Source organism: Chanos chanos, chromosome 2 (assembly GCF_902362185.1).
Source record: "Chanos chanos chromosome 2, fChaCha1.1, whole genome shotgun sequence".
In the NCBI taxonomy this organism is placed as follows: domain Eukaryota; kingdom Metazoa; phylum Chordata; class Actinopteri; order Gonorynchiformes; family Chanidae; genus Chanos; species Chanos chanos.
The window spans coordinates 29,409-47,816 of NC_044496.1; the positions used below are offsets into that span (position 1 = coordinate 29,409).

The 18,408-nt window shown below is 43.7% G+C and overlaps 1 protein-coding gene across 1 annotated transcript; it reads right to left on the minus strand.

Moving 5' to 3' along the window:
- Positions 1 to 588: 588 nt before the first annotated feature.
- On the minus strand, positions 589 to 17,282 carry zdhhc7 (zDHHC palmitoyltransferase 7). The gene is made up of 8 exons (XM_030766985.1): positions 17,118 to 17,282; positions 15,424 to 15,559; positions 9,358 to 9,654; positions 7,442 to 7,566; positions 7,188 to 7,284; positions 6,061 to 6,142; positions 3,380 to 3,510; positions 589 to 1,978 (listed from the first exon to the last, which is right to left on the minus strand). Exons 3-8 carry the CDS (start codon positions 9,646 to 9,648, stop codon positions 1,799 to 1,801), a joined length of 906 nt encoding a protein of 301 aa, XP_030622845.1. The 5' UTR covers positions 9,649 to 9,654; positions 15,424 to 15,559; positions 17,118 to 17,282; the 3' UTR covers positions 589 to 1,798.
- Between the last annotated feature and the right edge of the window lie 1,126 nt (positions 17,283 to 18,408).

Genomic DNA, 18,408 nt, shown 5'->3' on the forward strand with positions numbered 1-18,408 from the left:
AAAATTCTAACATATGAAAACTGTCATCTTTCCTCAACAGAGGGAGCAATACTTTGTATTGTAGGATGAATAAGCAAAACACAGGCCTTGTGTTAAACACAACTGTCAACAAATAATTTTCCCTGTATTCCTTTGTGCATAAACAATAGATAAAAAGCATGAATTACATTCTCAGTGAAGTTCACTTAAAAAGGCAAATTACTTCAGATACAACCCAAGACCTTTCCAAAACATCGTAATAAAGGACAGCAGATCGGGAAGAATGAGACCCACAACTCCTCTCCTCCATGACCAAAGTCTAATGGCTTTAAAACTACAACAAGCAATTTGATTTGGCATTTAACATGATTAAAAATGAATTACTCAATGTATACAATGATTGACTACTGGAGCCAGCGGGCCTGATTTGTAAAGGACAGCAGAGAGGAGAAGACTGCACTCCTCAGGTTTGATCTATGGTTAAACTACCGAAGGCCACAGCGACAAAACAAAACACATTTGTGAAGATTGCTGAGTAATCCATACTGCCTCCATGGGAAAATTATTTCAGTAAGGAAACTCTATTGCCTAGCAAGTCTGTAATGGGCACTGAAAAGCGTTGGCTTAAAAAAAAAAAAAAAAGCTTCTGTTTTGAAGACTAATTTCTTTATTGAAAAGTTTGACTGCATTCAAAGCGTTCATTATTTCAGTATGCAGGTCTGAGATCAGTCGGTCAGGGGAGACCACTGTCGGTTTTATTTTTGTCTCCATACAATTTCTGTTTCATGTGGCGTTCAAATGTGCCAGACAGAAAAATGTGAACTGTTCTGGAAGGTCCAGATGTACACAAGGTTACAAAAACATTTCCAGCATCTTATTTAATCATGAGTGGTTATTATAAAGAGATCTTCCAGCAACACTTGACTAAAAGCTAGTTCTGTTCCAATGAGGAGAGAATGTAAAATGAACACAGAGCCAAGCACATCCACCAAAGTATATACTGCCTTTGTGATTCCTTCACACAGGGGAGAGTGTGTAGTGACAACATTTTCAGGAGTGTGATTACTCTTCCCTGTAACTATTCCATAGTTTCAGCTTATGAGGTACTTGGGGGTAAAAGGTCATCAGTTCTGCTTGTTGATGCGTGGTGCACTGTCCACACATTCACTTGCCACTCTGAGCTGAAGCAGCAGTGGACTGAGTCCAGTGCTAGGGTAAGGATCTGGACATGAATGGGATTTTCTACTACACGTCCAGTCACCAAAAGAAGCTTTTAGTGTTTAGAGATTGAAACAGTCACCCTCAGACCTCAGAACAAACTATACTGTCATCCAGTGGAAATGGGATCACCAGTCCACCACTCATGTTCTTTCTGTGTGACTGGCACATAAAGGTGTCAATTCTGAGCTAATCAGGGCTTAGATTTTCTTATGAATGACAGAAAAGTGTCAGAAGGTTGTACAAGGCTGATTGTGTACAGACTAGTCCCTTGTGTCTTATCCATCCTGTAGACTGATTAATAGCCTTAATCAGTCAATCTTAATGCCTTTTCACCTCCATCCAATTCCAACATGCATGCTTTGATTTAAAAAAAACAAACAAAAAAAACACATATTCATGTAGAAGAGTCAGGCGAAGTCAACACAGACATGTATAAAACCATTCATCCAGTGAGGTGTGGGAGGTTTGTCTGAATGTCCTTCCCGTACGTGGAGCTGACAGGTCTCTGGAGTCTCACAGCGCAGAATAGTGTCTGAGGTCTCCCTGCCACTGCCCGCACGATGCTGGGCTGACACGCTGCGATGCCAGAACTTCACACTCAGACCGAGAACTCGGGTCCACTCTTCCGAGAGCGGGTCATCGTTAGGCGTCGCAGCTGCAGTCCGGCAAAAGGGTTGAACCAGAGCACAGAGGGAGGACCTCCGAAAACAGCCCGCATCCCCTCCCAACGCAATCGCCGCTCCCATGTGGGTTTCTCGTTCTTCAGCCTCTCGATCTCCTACAAACCAGCAAATCATTGTCTTGTGTTTTTCATTGTCATTTTAATGTGACTGTAAAAAGCAGTAAAATATTTGGCTCATATACTCCAAACTGACCGAGCATCACACTCAACCCTCTTCACCTCCCTCCACTGGCTCCCTCCATCTGCCCCTGGCAAGACCCTGATGCTGCTTTCAGATTAACCGGTGAACTGCACCTACACACACTCGCTCACTAATGAAGACCTATGTTCCATCTCACCCACTACAGTCTCCAAGGGAGCAGCGCCTGGTGACTCCACCACTGTGTAGGAGAAAAGGTCACAAACTGGACTCCTCACTGCAAGGTTCCATCCCCATCCAGTCTGCTGACTCTCTCACAAGTGCCTGAAGACTCATCTTTTCCATCCAACTCTTACCTCCGCGACTATGAACTAACCCAAATGAATTTTACGACTATGAACCCAAATGAATTTTACAACTATGAACTAACCCAAATGAATTTTACAACTATGAACTAACCCAAATGAATTTTACGACTATGAACTAACCCAAATGAATTTTACAACTATGAACCCAAATGAATTTTTGACTCTTTTACTTCTTTCAGCTTTTCTTGCACTCGAGTCTGGTTTCATACTGATAGGGTTAATCTGGTTTCATACTGATAGGGTTAATCTGGTTTCACACTGATAGGGTTAATCTGGTTTCATACTGACAGCTGTAGCAGCTCCCTAATGGCTGCATGCTAGGTTTGCATTTCGCCTAACCTAGAAGTCAATCTGGATAAAACCATTTACTAAATGACCAGATGTGATGTGGATGCAGTCCAACCCACACTCAGTAGTGAAACTGCATTATGTATCCACACTGTTCACATCAGTATGACAGCACAATGGGGGTGGGAACAAGTACAAATATAAATAAATACACACATACATAAATAAATCCTCTTATAGTAACTTACCCCGGAGACACTTTCAAAACAACAATTATGTCAGACACTCTATGGTTGAAGTATAACTATAGAAATGAACATTTTAAAGACCCTTAAACAAACATTTTAAACACCCTTAAAAAAGTTCTCTGGCCGTCCCGGTCATTTTCACACCCTTGTTTCCAGTTACAGATGCTAACGTCCAGCCAGGTCAGGCAATCAAACTCCCAGTGAGAGAGTTACTTTACAGTAATCTTATGTTTCTTCTTCGTTTGTCAAGACCGTGAGTACAGTTGTACAAATGGATTAGTCTTGTTTCACTGACTTTACAGGCGCTGACAAACCATGACACAGCTCAGTGCTGTCACAGACAGATCACATACACAGGACATGAATGGAGCAGTAAGGAAAACTTGGCTCAGTGCTGTCACAGACAGATCACATACAGGACATGAATGGAGCAGTAAGGAAAACTTGGCCTCACCGTCTCATCGTTGCAGATAGAATGGATTTGTGTGCCAAACATGACAGCAGTGAAGGTGAGGAAGAGGAGACCCTCAAGGCAGAGGAAGATCAGCAGCATGACAGCCACAGGGGGGGAGAAGTCACTGCACTCTGAGGATGAGAAAGCATCTTTCAAGACAAACAGCAGACTCTAAAGAGCAGCACTACACCGTCTTAAAAATAGAAAATGTACATTAAGGAATACACAGATGTTAGTGGCTGTTCTCCCTCTCTACATAAAAGTCACAGGGCTCGCAAAATCGCTACACAGACGTCCCGGGACAATCCAGTTTTCCCACTGAGCTACCGAAATGGTACGACACCCTGCCCGGCGGGCTGTCAGAAATGATCCCTTTAGTGAAATAAAATTCCCTCCTTTTAGGGGTGCACGGTATAAACGGTATAGAAAGTACACCGGTATGAATCTGCCCTACGCTGTGGGTTTTGACTACACTGTGCTGACCAGTAGAGCCCTCACAGATCTAAAGTGAATCTGCCCTACGCTGTGGGTTTTGACTACACCGTGCTGACCAGTAGAGCCCTCACAGATCTAAAGTGAATCTGCCCTACGCTGTGGGTTTTGACTACACCGTGCTGACCAGTAGAGCCCTCACAGATCTAAAGTGAATCTGCCCTACGCTGTGGGTTTGACTACACAGTGCTGACCAGTAGAGCCCTCACAGATCTAAAGTGAATCTGCCTTACGGTGTGGCTTTGGCTATACCGTGCTGACCAGTAGAGCCCTCACAGATCTAAAGTGAATCTGCCCTACGGTGTGGGTTTTGACTACACTGTGCTGACCAGTAGAGCCCTCACAGATCTAAAGTGAATCTGCCCTACGGTGTGGGTTTTGCCTACACCGTGCTGACCAGTAGAGCCCTCACAGATCTTAAGAGACAATGACATAACTACACCAGTGCGAGACAGTAGTGCACTAAACCGTGCCTAGTCTGACAGAAGACTGTGTTCAAAATCACTCACCTGTTCACTCACTCACTCTTTACTATAAAGTGAACATGATGTTGCCCTGCGATGGACTGGTAACCTGTCCAGGGTGTTTCCCTGCCTTTCGTCCAATGACTGCTGGGATAGGCTCCAGCACCCCCCGCGACACTAATTAGGATAAGCGGCTTAGATAGTGAGTGAGAGAGTGAGTGAACATAATGTAGTGCACTACGTAGGGAGGGAGCGTGTAGAATTTTTTTTTTTTTTGAAGCTTGAAAATATTTTTTTTTAAATCACAAAGATGACTTCGATCCAATCGAAAGGCAACAATCATAAACTATAGTGAGGTTTGAGAATCTGGTCTCAAGATAGAGCAACGTTATAAGAAGATCATGTCGGATTTGTAGGACCATGTTGTCAAAACTGAATCAAGGGACAGCTCAGGATGTAGTGTTATGTTGGACATCTTGTGTGAACATTTACCTGAACTTTTTTGAGTCTAGCTATGCTGGCTGGCGAAAAGTGCTTAGCAAGCTGCATCTAACATTTTATTTGTTAGTTAATACTGCTCTAAAAGTAAATCTAGAATCTAAATGTTATTTTAGCGTTTTTACTGATTTTAAATCTAAATCTAAGATGTCTAGATCTAAATGAATATTTCTTTTGATGATTGTTGACTCACTGTTGAATCATTTATATATGATGATTGCTGCAGTTTTCAGCTGGTCAAATAAGGCCCTGTTTACACGCTGCATTAGGATCACAGCTTTATGTGCGTCCGTTTACACCTGGCTTTAGAATCTGCGTCTCAAGGGACCACTTAAGATCGGATCCCACGTCTCCGCCACATACGCAAATAAACACGGAAATCATTTCCAACGCGTTAAGCCTTCGCTGAATTTCAGTTTTGCTTTTTTGATTGGAGATAGTGCTTATGACATGTGAGATGTCAGACAAATTTGGTGATCATTGATCGTTGTTTTGGGACATTAAGCCACATTAAGGTTTTTCATGTTAAACGTTGTTGTTTTTAATTGGGAGGCATCAATGCACTTCCTGTGCCTAGTCTGTCGGATATTAAAAGAAGAAAAAATCAACACAATATCCATTTTGCCTGTTGCTGTTGTTGTTGCTCTTAAACATGGCGAATGAGTACATACGTGAATGAGTTTGTACTTCCACATAAGCAGAGGACATCAGTTGAGTAGGCGGTCGTTCAATGTGGTCGAGCTCGCATTCGCGTTTACACTGCTCTAAGAATGCGGTCATATGCGGTCCAGATCACCTCCGAATGTGGTCTGTGAGATCGGATCTCAATGTGACCTCAATGTGCATTGGATGCGTTCATACCTGTACTTTTGAGCAGTCCACTTGCAATCGGATCACCAAAATCTGACCTTAATGCAAAGTGTAAACAGGGCCTAAATGATTTTCATTACTTTTTTTTTTTTTATTTGGGCTAGTCAAAATTCATTTCAGGCTACCAAAATCTGAAGACTGCCCCTACCAGGGGTTTAGAAATTTTGCGAGCCCTTCTCTGGGTCAAACCTAGGGTTAAATGCCTTTCTATGGAAACACATTGTCTGTGAAGTACAGTTATCTGTCTGCTTCCCTTACCCCTAACACTGCAAAATTGCACAGACAACCCATTTACAGAAAAGGTCAAATTTCACAGAAAACCCGTTTACAGAAAAAGTAAAATTTCAGGACACCTACCGCTCCACTGAACTTTGACACAGGTGTAGAAGTGGAGCCCACTGAGGCAAAGAGCATGCAGAGAAATCAAAGCTATATACATCTGTGAAGAGAAGACAGAAATCAAAGCTATATACATCTGTGAAGAGAAGACAGAAATCAAAGCTATATACATCTGTGAAGAGAAGACAGAAATCAAAGCTATACACATCTGTGAAGAGAAGACAGAAATCAAAGCTATATACATCTGTGAAGAGAAGACAGAAATCAAAGCTATACACATCTGTGAAGAGAAGACAGAAATCAAAGCTATATACATCTGTGAAGAGGACAGAGAAATCAAAGTAACTCGTGTGTTCAAGAAAACAAGCCTAAGAACAGTGAAGGAGAAGAGAAAGTCTGTTGCTACAAAGGGAGAAGAAATCGTTCAGCTGAGAGTATTTCTTATGCAAAAAAGGACCAAAATCTCTCAACTGCACATAAACTAAAAACACATTTCCAAAAAGGAATTACAGAACAGATAAAATGAAGGAAACAGAAAAATGTGCTTAGGTAAGATTTCCTCCCCAGTTATCTACAGGCAAAGGACAGTCCAGCTCTGTCAGATGAACAGCTGGTTCTACCAGTATGCCGCATCACCTCAGGACTAATTTAGACTGATCATACGAACAGATAATACAACGAATTTTTAGACTGCTTATACTACCAGAGAGTACAACTAATATTACAGGGAAGATGTGTACCCGTGATAGTGTTCTCTCACAACAATAGTGAAAAAGCAGTGTTTGGACATGAAGACCCTATGACATTTTAGACACGTCCAGTAACACACGTTTGTGCACGTGGAATACTCACACTGAGGCTGCAGGTGGAAGTGGAATCTTGACGTCTAACTGGCGGCTGACAGCGTATTTTACATATGTACTTTTGTCTTATAAATATTCAACGTCTGTGCACAATCATTTCAACCATAATGAGCTTAAGTCTTGCGCTTGTTTTCTCACTGGCTGATAAACACAAATATCAGCCAGTGAGCAATAAAATGAGAATGAAAAATGAACAGTAATGTCCTCCCCTGACAGAGAAATCTATCCTGGTTCCTCAGTGTGGCTCAGGGGGGCAGAGTGATTCACTGATACTATACTTACAGTGAACAGCACAAAGAATCGCTGATTCTTTTCTCCTACACAGTTGTTCACCCAGGGACAGTGGTGATCCATTTTCCGAATGCACCTTTTACAGATACTGGAGTGAAACAGGAGACAGGAGAACTGGGACTTGAGTTCCATACTGAGACACCATGCACCCAAACAACACACAACAATCTATTACAAGAAGACAGCAAATATTGAAGTGAATGTTTACTTATTTATAATCATCTATTCCTACGTGCAGCTCTCACCTGCAGTGGTGTGCTCTCTCTGGCTTGATGCTACAGCATTTGGGACACTTATAAATGACTTCACCAGGCTTCAGCTGCAGGCTGTCCATGTACTCTTTAGTGGCGTTGCCTTTGGGAACTGCCCCCTGGCATACACAATATTACACATGTTACAAAAACTGAGGGAAGTTAATAAGATATGCACAACCATATTCCTGCACCAGACACCCAAAGTTCAACAATGTCATGACACAGAACACACACTCGCAGAACACACACTCACAGAGCACGCTCACAGAACACACACTCACAGAGCACGCTCACAGAACACACACTCACAGAGCACGCTCACAATGGAGATGGCGTAAATGTGTCACCTTCTCAGAGTCAGAGTCAATCATTGTAGCTCACTGAAGAAATTTTAAATACACATCCAAATGCAGGCCTATTTTTAATGTGTCCAGGAGGTAGTTAGGGGTGCAACGAATAATTGACGTAGTTGATTAAAATCGATGATCAAATTAGTTGCCAACGAATTTAACTGTTGATTAGTTGGTGACGTCATTGTGTGTGTTTTTTGAGCTGACTCAGAATGCTCAGACATGTAGCCTAAGCCACGTTGCTTTACTGGAGGGAACAATACAGGTAGCACGACCAAAGACCTTAAAAGTGTGGCAGCCTTTCACTCTTAATTCTGCCAAGAAGGTCGTGACCTGCAACATTTGCAACCCTGACCTCTCCTGGCACGGGGGCACATCAGTTCTGCCCGAGCGCCTGAAGAGGAGGTGGCGCGTTGGCTCTCTGGACGACGAAGGCTCGTCTCCTTACGTTAGTTACCTCGCTAGCATAGCAAACGTTAATGTTACAAGCCATGTTACTTCACGTTATGAGATGTAACGTTTTCTATGTTCAAATCAATTTTCTCTTCATCGATAAATTATTGATAACACTGAACATACAGTGTAGCAAATAATAACCTATTATTCACAATGATCCTCTTCACATCCCAAATGTGCCCTAACTTCACAATGTTAAACCAGAGCTAGTCTGCTATTTAGAAATTCCCTGTTTAAACGTTGCATCGTTGTCATGGTGACGTTTCTGGCTGGAGATGGTGTTGCTGTCGGGTGCACAAGTTTAGAGAACGCCGGAGAATTTGACACTTTCTACATCATGAAAGATTCATACAACTCGTGTCTATGTGCGCATGCCCAATGTGGGTTACATTCCAATGAGTTATGGGTTTGTTGAATCTCCTAATGCTACCATGGATGGCTTTCTTCAAGCGAAGCAGACTCCTACTCCCCAGCAAGCAAGTGCCCTCACTGAATTAGTCCGAGTAACCATTCATTAAAAGATGTATTTCTGAATGACGCTCTCCTTTCCTGTCTTTACTGATAGTTAGCATATGACTAAAACAACCTCAAGCTTAATTTAACAATCAATAGATAAATAAGAGCCACTGAGTAACTGGGCGATTCATAATCCGAATAGTGGAACAGTCGTAAGTCACAGCCCTAGAGGTAGCACATATATAGTATAAATGTGAATGATTTAACACTTTCCTTAAAGCTGAGCTGCTGTCCTGACTGCACAACACTGCAAATCAAACAATACATTAGGTGCTAACCCCCTCTGTGCTGACCTCCAGGAAAGCAATCACCAAAAGACAAAATGAATCCTCATATACAAATGAACAACTCGCACACAAGCCTCACCCACATATCAGTGTATCTGTGTGTGGCAGTCAATGAGAGAGAACGGAGAGGACAGTTAGCCTATTAGCCTGCTAAGATATTTTATAATCACAGATGTGACTGAACTGGCCATGGCTTCCTCTCCCTGCTGCACAGTCACTGACGTTACCACTGAGTACTCAAGGGCTGAACGGCCGAGTTTAGTGCATCATTCTCTACAGAAAGTAGCAGATGTCTTACCGGATCTGTCAGCATGGTGCGTAGGTGTGAGGCCAGTGCTAGCACAGCCAGAAAATTAAAGGCCACACCATTGATGAGGGAGAACCAGAAGCTCTTGGATGGCAGCAGCATGACAAAGTTCACCACAAAGTCAGCGTACATCACCAAAAACCAGGTCATAGAGGCACAGACCATTCCACAGCTGTCCTGAATGAACCACACACGGGCCACTGGCCCCTCCTCCTCATCCCCACTGCCCAGCAACGGGTGGTGCTGCTCCACATCCCGTAGCCGATGACCTGACGTCTGCATGATTACCTGAGAGATGGAGGAGAGAGACATGGTCAATGTAGGGGAGAGAGAGACATGGTCAGTACAGGGAGAGAGAGACATGGTCAGTACAGGGAGAGAGACATGGTCAGTACAGGGAGAGAGACATGGTCAGTGCAGGGGAGAGAGAGACATGGTCAGTACAGGGAGAGAGAGACATGGTCAGTACAGGGGAGAGAGAGACATGGTCAGTACAGGGAGACAGACATGGTCAGTACAGGGAGAGAGAGACATGGTCAGTACAGGGAGAGAGAGACATGGTCAGTGCAGGGGAGAGAGAGACATGGTCAGTGCAGGGGAGAGAGAGACATGGTCAGTACAGGGAGAGAGACATGGTCAGTGCAGGGGAGAGAGAGACATGGTCAGTACAGGGGAGAGAGAGACATGGTCAGTACAGGGAGAGAGACATGGTCAGTGCAGGGGAGAGAGAGACATTGTCAGTGAAGGGGAGAGAGACATGGTCAGTACAGGGGAGAGAGAGAGACATGGTCAGTACAGGGAGAGAGAGACATGGTCAGTACAGGGAGAGAGAGACATGGTCAGTACAGGGGAGAGAGAGACATGGTCAGTGCAGGGGAGAGAGAGACATTGTGAGTGAAGGGAGAGAGAGACATGGTCAGTACAGGGGAGAGAGAGACATGGTCAGTACAGGGAGAGAGAGACATGGTCAGTACAGGGAGAGAGAGACGTGGTCAGTACAGGGGAGAGAGAGACATGGTCAGTACAGGGAGAGAGACATGGTCAGTGCAGGGGAGAGAGAGACATGGTCAGTACAGGGAGAGAGACATGGTCAGTGCAGGGGAGAGAGAGACATGGTCAGTGCAGGGAGAGAGACATGGTCAGTACAGGGGAGAGAGAGACATGGTCAGTGCAGGGAGAGAGAGACATGGTCAGTGAAGGGGAGAGAGAGACATTGTCAGTGAAGGGGAGAGAGAGACATGGTCAGTGAAGGGGAGAGAGAGACATGGTCAGTGAAGGGGAGAGAGAGACATTGTCAGTGAAGGGGAGAGAGAGACATGGTCAGTGCAGGGAGAGAGAGACATGGTCAGTGAAGGGGAGAGAGAGACATGGTCAGTGAAGGGGAGAGAGAGACATGGTCAGTGCAGGGAGAGAGAGACATGGTCAGTGAAGGGGAGAGAGAGACATGGTCAGTACAGGGAGAGAGAGACATGGTCAGTGAAGGGGAGAGAGAAACATGGTCAGTGCAGGGGAGAGAGAGACATGGTCAGTACAGGGAGAGAGACATGGTCAGTACAGGGAGAGAGAGACATGGTCAGTGAAGGGGAGAGAGAGACATGGTCAGTACAGGGAGAGAGAGACATGGTCAGTGAAGGGGAGAGAGAGACATGGTCAGTACAGGGAGAGAGACATGGTCAGTACAGGGGAGAGAGAGACATGGTCAGTGCAGGGAGAGAGAGACATGGTCAGTGAAGGGGAGAGAGAGACATTGTCAGTGAAGGGGAGAGAGAGACATGGTCAGTGCAGGGAGAGAGAGACATGGTCAGTGAAGGGGAGAGAGAGACATGGTCAGTACAGGGAGAGAGAGACATGGTCAGTACAGGGGAGAGAGAGACATGGTCAGTGCAGGGGAGAGAGAGACATGGTCAGTACAGGGAGAGAGACATGGTCAGTACAGGGAGAGAGAGACATGGTCAGTGAAGGGGAGAGAGAGACATGGTCAGTACAGGGAGAGAGAGACATGGTCAGTGAAGGGGAGAGAGAAACATGGTCAGTGCAGGGGAGAGAGAGACATGGTCAGTACAGGGAGAGAGACATGGTCAGTACAGGGAGAGAGAGACATGGTCAGTGCAGGGAGAGAGACATGGTCAGTACAGGGAGAGAGACATGGTCAGTACAGGGGAGAGAGAGACATGGTCAGTGCAGGGGAGAGAGAGACATTGTGAGTGAAGGGGAGAGAGACATGGTCAGTACAGGGGAGAGAGAGACATGGTCAGTACAGGGGAGAGAGAGACATGGTCAGTACAGGGAGAGAGAGACATGGTCAATGAGCTGAGACTATGACATGACAAACTATGACAGAACGGCAGCACAGTACAGTCAGAATCCATAGGTATTTAGTTGATCTGTATGAGGTTTTTAAGATGACTCATACAAGGCATTTAGTTGATCTGTATGAGGTTTTTAAGATGACTCATACAAGGCATTTACTTGGTCTGTATGAGGTTTTTAAGATGACTCATACAAGGCATTTAGTTGATCTGTATGAGGTTTTTAAGATGACTCATATAAGGTATTTGCACTGATCTCAATTTTCCAGGCATATAAAAGTGAATGACTGGAGATGGAAATTGCTGTGGATGTGAATGTGCATTCTGTGTGAACAAATATGTCAGTTAAGATCAGAAAGAAACATTGTGGTGCACAGAGTACCAGTAGAGGAATGCCTATGGGTCAGGGTTAGGGTTAACCCTAACCCTATGGCACAACAAAAAAACAAGTTCTGTCTCTATTACACTTAAATGCAATGGGACTTTTCCATGAACTCAATTGGTTTCAGCTCGAATATATGCTGTCAATCAAACAGCTTTCGAAAGATGCAAAACAGTAGCTTCACTGAACTTTTTTGTTTGCATTCGGTGAGTTTGAATGTCAATGACTAAATTTCATATGCAAATTTTTTTCCAATACAGCAGTTAAGACAACATGAAACTGCAAGAGGAAAGATCTTTGTGGTAACTGAGCAGACAGACTTAGACAGACTGTAAGAGACAGACTTAGGCAGACTGTAAGAGACACGCTGTAAGAGACAGACTTAGACAGACTGTAAGAGACAGACTGTAAGAGACAGACTTAGACAGACTGTAAGAGACAGACTTAGACACACTGTAAGAGACAGACTTAGGCAGACTGTAAGAGACACGCTGTAAGAGACAGACGTAGACAGACTGTAAGAGACAGACTGTAAGAGACAGACTTAGACAGACTGTAAGAGACAGACTGTAAGAGACAGACTGTAAGAGACAGACTTAGACAGACTGTAAGAGACAGACTTACACACACTGTAAGAGACAGACTGTAAGAGACAGACTGTAAGAGACAGACTGTAAGAGACAGACTTAGACAGACTGTAAGAGACACGCTGTAAGAGACAGACGTAGACAGACTGTAAGAGACACACTGTAAGAGACAGACTTAGACAGACTGTAAGAGACAGACTTAGACAGACTGTAAGAGACACGCTGTAAGAGACAGACTTAGACAGACTGTAAGAGACACACTGTAAGAGACAGACTTAGACACACTGTAAGAGACAGACTGTAAGAGACAGACTGTAAGAGACAGACTTAGACACACTGTAAGAGACAGACTTGGACAGACTGTAAGAGACAGACTTGGACAGACTGTAAGAGACAGACTTAGACAGACTGTAAGAGACAGAGTGAAATGCTTGAGTTCCATTCAACACTAGGGTTTCTCGTCAACTGTACGGCGCCGAGTCCATAAAGACATTAATTAGTCTTCAGTAGCCCCAGCAGTCCTTCCTGCTGAACTGCCCAACTGGGTTAGCACTGCCTTTGCCCGACTGGGTTAGCACTGCCTTTGCCGGACTGGGTTAGCACTGCCTTTGGGAGCAGTCTGCTGACAGGCAGCTGTGCAGTTGAGTGAAAACAGGGTCTGGGAGCTCAGATCCCTCAGTGTGCTTCAGCTTCTCCTCACACTGGGAGGAGTGCAATCATACTTATGGGGAAAAGGCCTTTACCATAACAGAGGGAGAAAATAACATGGCGGACTGGAAAGTGTACTCAGTGCTCATCTCTCACTTCCCAAAAATTCCTCCTGCTGCTGACGAATGCGTGCAGCTGCGGTGAGTCCGTGGGATCAGGGTTAGGGTCCCTATCAGGGGTGGAGTCCCTATCAGGGGTGGAGTCCCTATCAGGGGTAGGGTCCCTATCAGGGGTGGAGTCCCTATCAGGGGTGGAGTCCCTATCAGGGGTAGGGTCCCTATCAGGGGTAGGGTCCCTATCAGGGGTGGAGTCCCTATCAGGGGTAGGGTCCCTATCAGGGGTAGGGTCCCTATCAGGGGTGGAGTCCCTATCAGGGGTAGGGTCCCTATCAGGGGTGGAGTCCCTATCAGGGGTAGGGTCCCTATCAGGGGTGGAGTCCCTATCAGGGGTAGGGTCCCCATCAGGGGTGGAGTCCCTATCAGGGGTAGGGTCCCCATCAGGGGTGGAGTCCCTATCAGGGTTAGGGTCCCTATCAGGGGTGGAGTCCCTATCAGGGGTAGGGTCCCCATCAGGGGTGGAGTCCCTATCAGGGGTAGGGTCCCCATCAGGGGTGGAGTCCCCATCAGGGGTGGGGTCCCCTAACTCCACAGCAGTAGTTTACACCACTAACATTCTTCTTCTCAGAGACATTTTACAGGTTTGCCACGTATATTGTCTCACACAGTCACAACAGATCAGCAGACAAACAACACAGCTTAAGCAAATGAGACAGTCTCTATTGAACAAGGACCTACACAGCCCCAGAGCCAGGAAACATGCATGGAAGACTGTGGCTGATCCCCCCCCCCCCCAGCCCACAGCCTGTTCATAAGACTCCCTTCTGGACGGCGGGACAGGTCTGTCAAGACCAAAACCACACGACACCAAAACAGCTTCCATCCCAAAGCGGTAGCCCTTCTCAACACCCCCTGAACTCTTCCACCGTTTACTGTATTTGTATTATGCAGTACCACTGTGCCTTCAGTATTGACTACTCATACCACATTAACACCTTCTGTGTCGATCTCTCATACCACATTAACACCTTCTGTGTCGATCTCTCATACCACATCAACACCTTCTGTGTCGATCTCTCATACCACATTAACACCTTCTGTGTCGATCTCTCATACCACATTAACACCTTCTGTGTCGATCTCTCATACCACATCAACACCTTCTGTGTCGATCTCTCATACCACATTAACACCTTCTGTGTCGATCTCTCATACCACATTAACACCTTCTGTGTCGATCTCTCATACCACATTAACACCTTCTGTGTCGATCTCTCATACCACATCAACACCTTCTGTGTCGATCTCTCATACCACATTAACACCTTCTGTGTCGATCTCTCATACCACATACCACTGACCTACTGTGAATTCTATACATCATCAACCATTTGACATTTATCTATTTCATTACACTACTCATTATCTTGGTGTTGAGTATTGGATTGTATATTGTATATTGTATTGCATATTGTACGCATATTGCAGGCCCTGTATCATGTATTGTTCTGTATATTGGATGTCTTGTATCCACTGTTGTATTGCACACTGTAATGTATTTATTGTGTTTTTTGTATTTATTGTATATTTGTGAACCGCATGGAGAACACCAAGTAAAATCCCTAGCACACGTAATGTACCTTTGCCACAAACCGATGGTTTGATCTGACTTTGCTATTTTGAGAAATGTTTTGATGAGTTTTGGAAATTATCTTCAAAATAACTGAAATACAGAAAATAACTGAAAAAGAACTGAAATAAATAAATAAGCAATTCACTGATCAAGACCATGGTAAATGCAATGCTTCAATTACCAACTACTTTTTACACAGTTAAGATACAGAATGAAAAATGTCATTACTAAACTTTACTGCAGATGCACAAACTGCTTAGATATCTAAAGAGGTGTTTCCTCCATATGTTGATTTTCAGCAATGTCAGCACTGTTTGCTCCTATCTGAAAATCGGTTTCAAATCAAAGCAAACTGCACACTACATTACTCCACACCACTCACCTCAGAAACTCCCTCTTACACTGGCATAGTGTAAAGCCCTGTTGCCTCAGTTTTCACAGAGCACTCGTTACACGGACATGCCCTTAACCCTTCTGGACTCTGTTCAGGTGGCAGCACATCCACACCTCAGAACCACCTGCGAAAAGCATGTACACACACACAGCTGAAGGAGATTTCTCACAACCAGCCTGGGAGAAAAACGTGCCGTGACAAAAAACTCTTGACGTAGATGTGCATACAGACAGAGGTATGCACCAGTATGTATGACCACACATATTACAATTCAGCAATTAGACTGGTGAATGAGCAACGACCTGTGATGAGGTGTGTACCTCTCAAAGAATTTTATTTAATACACACAATATGCATCAGGAATTAACATGTTTAATACAGACTGGAACTACACATCACACACAAGTCAACAACTTTATGAAGTTATTTGGGAAAATAAATGATCCAAAACCAAGTGCACACTTAGCCAGGATAATGAAACTGCACTGTGTTTAAGTACATATGTCTGGGCCTGTAAAATTTCAATAGGCAGGCCGCAGTACATGTCCAGGGAGTCCACCACACCCTGTCCTAAAGTCCGTTCCCATTCAATCATTTCGCACCTTTCATGTCCGCAGAGACCCACACTAAAGGCAACTCAGGTTTTGAGCAAGCCATCGGTGAATGGACAGCTAAAGTCCATCGTCGGATAAAACACAGAAAATGACTATTTCTAAATGTAGGGCCTATTATCAGTGAAAGCAAACGCAGCCGGCTACATCATCCTTTACAGACACGCAAACTGCCAAGCCCTCTAGTAAATAAACGGTCGCCTCCGTATTGGGACCAGTCTAAATTTCTTTTGACTATTAGCATTCCAAATGCTGGGCAGGACTGGTTAGGCTAGAGTTTATGCACGGACCCCAACGTCGTCACTTGTGGGCAATAAGTCAAGTCTATCACTAAAACTAACCATCCCTAACAGGACTTAAGTGGATATTAATGTATAATTTCGAGGGGATTTTCTAATTACATGGCTCTAACGTTTTCCGGGATATAAAACGTTGGGATGTTTGCCTACTAGCATAAGGTACATAGACCCGTCTTAAGTCAGCAGAGGACTGGAATATCAATTAGCTAAAGAAATCCGAGCGGCAAAAGAACACGATGACTCAAATTCTTCTGAATTTACATGATATATATCCCAATAATGAGACTCACTCGCCTCACAACCTGTATTAGCAAGAGGAAAATCTCAAAGAATTTCCACCAAGTGGCCGGATTGTAACTCAAAATACGCCGGTTTTGTTGGTTATTATCCTATCGGACCTGATTTAGTAATTGCACGAGTAAATCTAAGAGAGACAAATTATCTCGGGTAACTAGTTTTGGTGGACAATAATCGATAACGCCAATTAGCTTAGATAAGTAAATCACAAAAAGAACAATTGGCTAACAACATCTACGACAAACCACCTTGTGTGTTAGCTTGTGTCGGTCATTTTAAAGGGGAAAACAGTTGTCGATGTTCTTCAGACATTTGGTAAAGAGCAATGTGATAGTGTCCAGCCGCACTATAATACGTGACTTGCTTAGCTCGCTGCTAGGACTTGGCACGCCATAGTTTTGTGCTAATACGTAGAAGACAAATGTAAGCCTACTGCTAGCTAATGCTAGTTCATTATTTCCTCGCGAGTTCTTACCAAAATATTTCCAGGGGTTGTGTTCTTCGTGCCTTCGGGTTTATCAGCTACGAGGCAAGAGTACAATAAACCAGTTTCATCTCACTAACGATTTAAATCTCAGAGAGTTGTTGTCTCTCTGCTGATTACATCGTAAAAGATCTCAAAACTGCTTTGGGTAACTAGGGTTGAGACTTCCGGGATTGGAAGAACTGATACCGTAGATAAACTGACGAAAGAAAGCTCCATCGTTGTACAGTATCGATTACGCTAAGAATTGTGGTATACAGGGAGGTATATGGACCTCTTCCGGCACCCATTTGCATCTCTTGCTTTGTAAGACTATTTAAACAAACTTTATTCATAAAACAAAAGAGACGTAAGACGAAAGACTGTAAACTGTCATTTATACAAAAGACTGTAGACTGCTGGATGGTCTTTATAAATAAAACACATCTTTATTGGATCACTGTAATGTTTTCTGCACTGTAAGGTCTAGCCCTGTTATTTTTTAATTTTGTATATATACCTCATTGTTAATTTATGTCCACGGCTAAAATGGAATTGAAGTCATTATAAAATTATTATACAATATTCAAAAACAATTACAAATCTGAATAAAACAAAAATCCATGTTGTTGTTCATCAGCTACATAAAAGGCCTATAGTCTCCTCTGATCTTTTGACAAACACAAAAATAGTTTAGCATTGTTATTTTAAAAAAAACTGTTATGTCTCTGATATTCAATACAGAGATGATTATTTGGCCTTGACATGGGGAAATCCTCACCACGCTTTAACAATTAATTCACACAGTCACTCAGAAAGCATAAATGAAGCCAAGAAAAAAGAAAAAAAGTAATATTTCCAAATGATACTATTTTCTGTTGGAAGAATAATTATGCCATACATTGGAGTTAACACTGAAAATAAATTAGCATTTTTTTGGCATTACTGGTTATACTGTCAGAGGATACTGCATATTAGTGGTTGACTGAGTGGATGGTAATAAAACCTAGCTGTATAAGTGGGGTGTGCATGATTTTGGGTGACTTACAATCGTGCAGTTTGTCAGTAACCCCTCCTGTGACCGCACCTCTTGCACGGGACAAATCATCCTGAACTGTCCACTAATCTCCACTAGGTGGTATCATTGAGCTGTCTTTAAACTCAGCATGGCCTCAGGAACATCTTAGATACAAATGTCATATTGCTTTGCTGATCAGAAAATCATCCCAACCTGTTATTCAAACATTTTTTTATTACATTTACAGCTCTGATCTTTCTCTAGATATTGAAGGCTATAGACCAC

Bases quoted from the DNA above. Each gene is read 5' to 3' on its own strand.
- zdhhc7 (XM_030766985.1), bottom strand. From the start codon at position 9,648: ATGCAGACGTCAGGTCATCGGCTACGGGATGTGGAGCAGCACCACCCG. The intron at 7,285-7,441 runs GTGAGAGCTGCA...GTTTCACTCCAG, and splicing joins GAGAGAGCACACCACTGCAG to TATCTGTAAAAGGTGCATTC. The intron at 1,979-3,379 runs GTGAGGCCAAGT...GCTGGTTTGTAG, and splicing joins CTATCTGCAACGATGAGACG to GAGATCGAGAGGCTGAAGAA.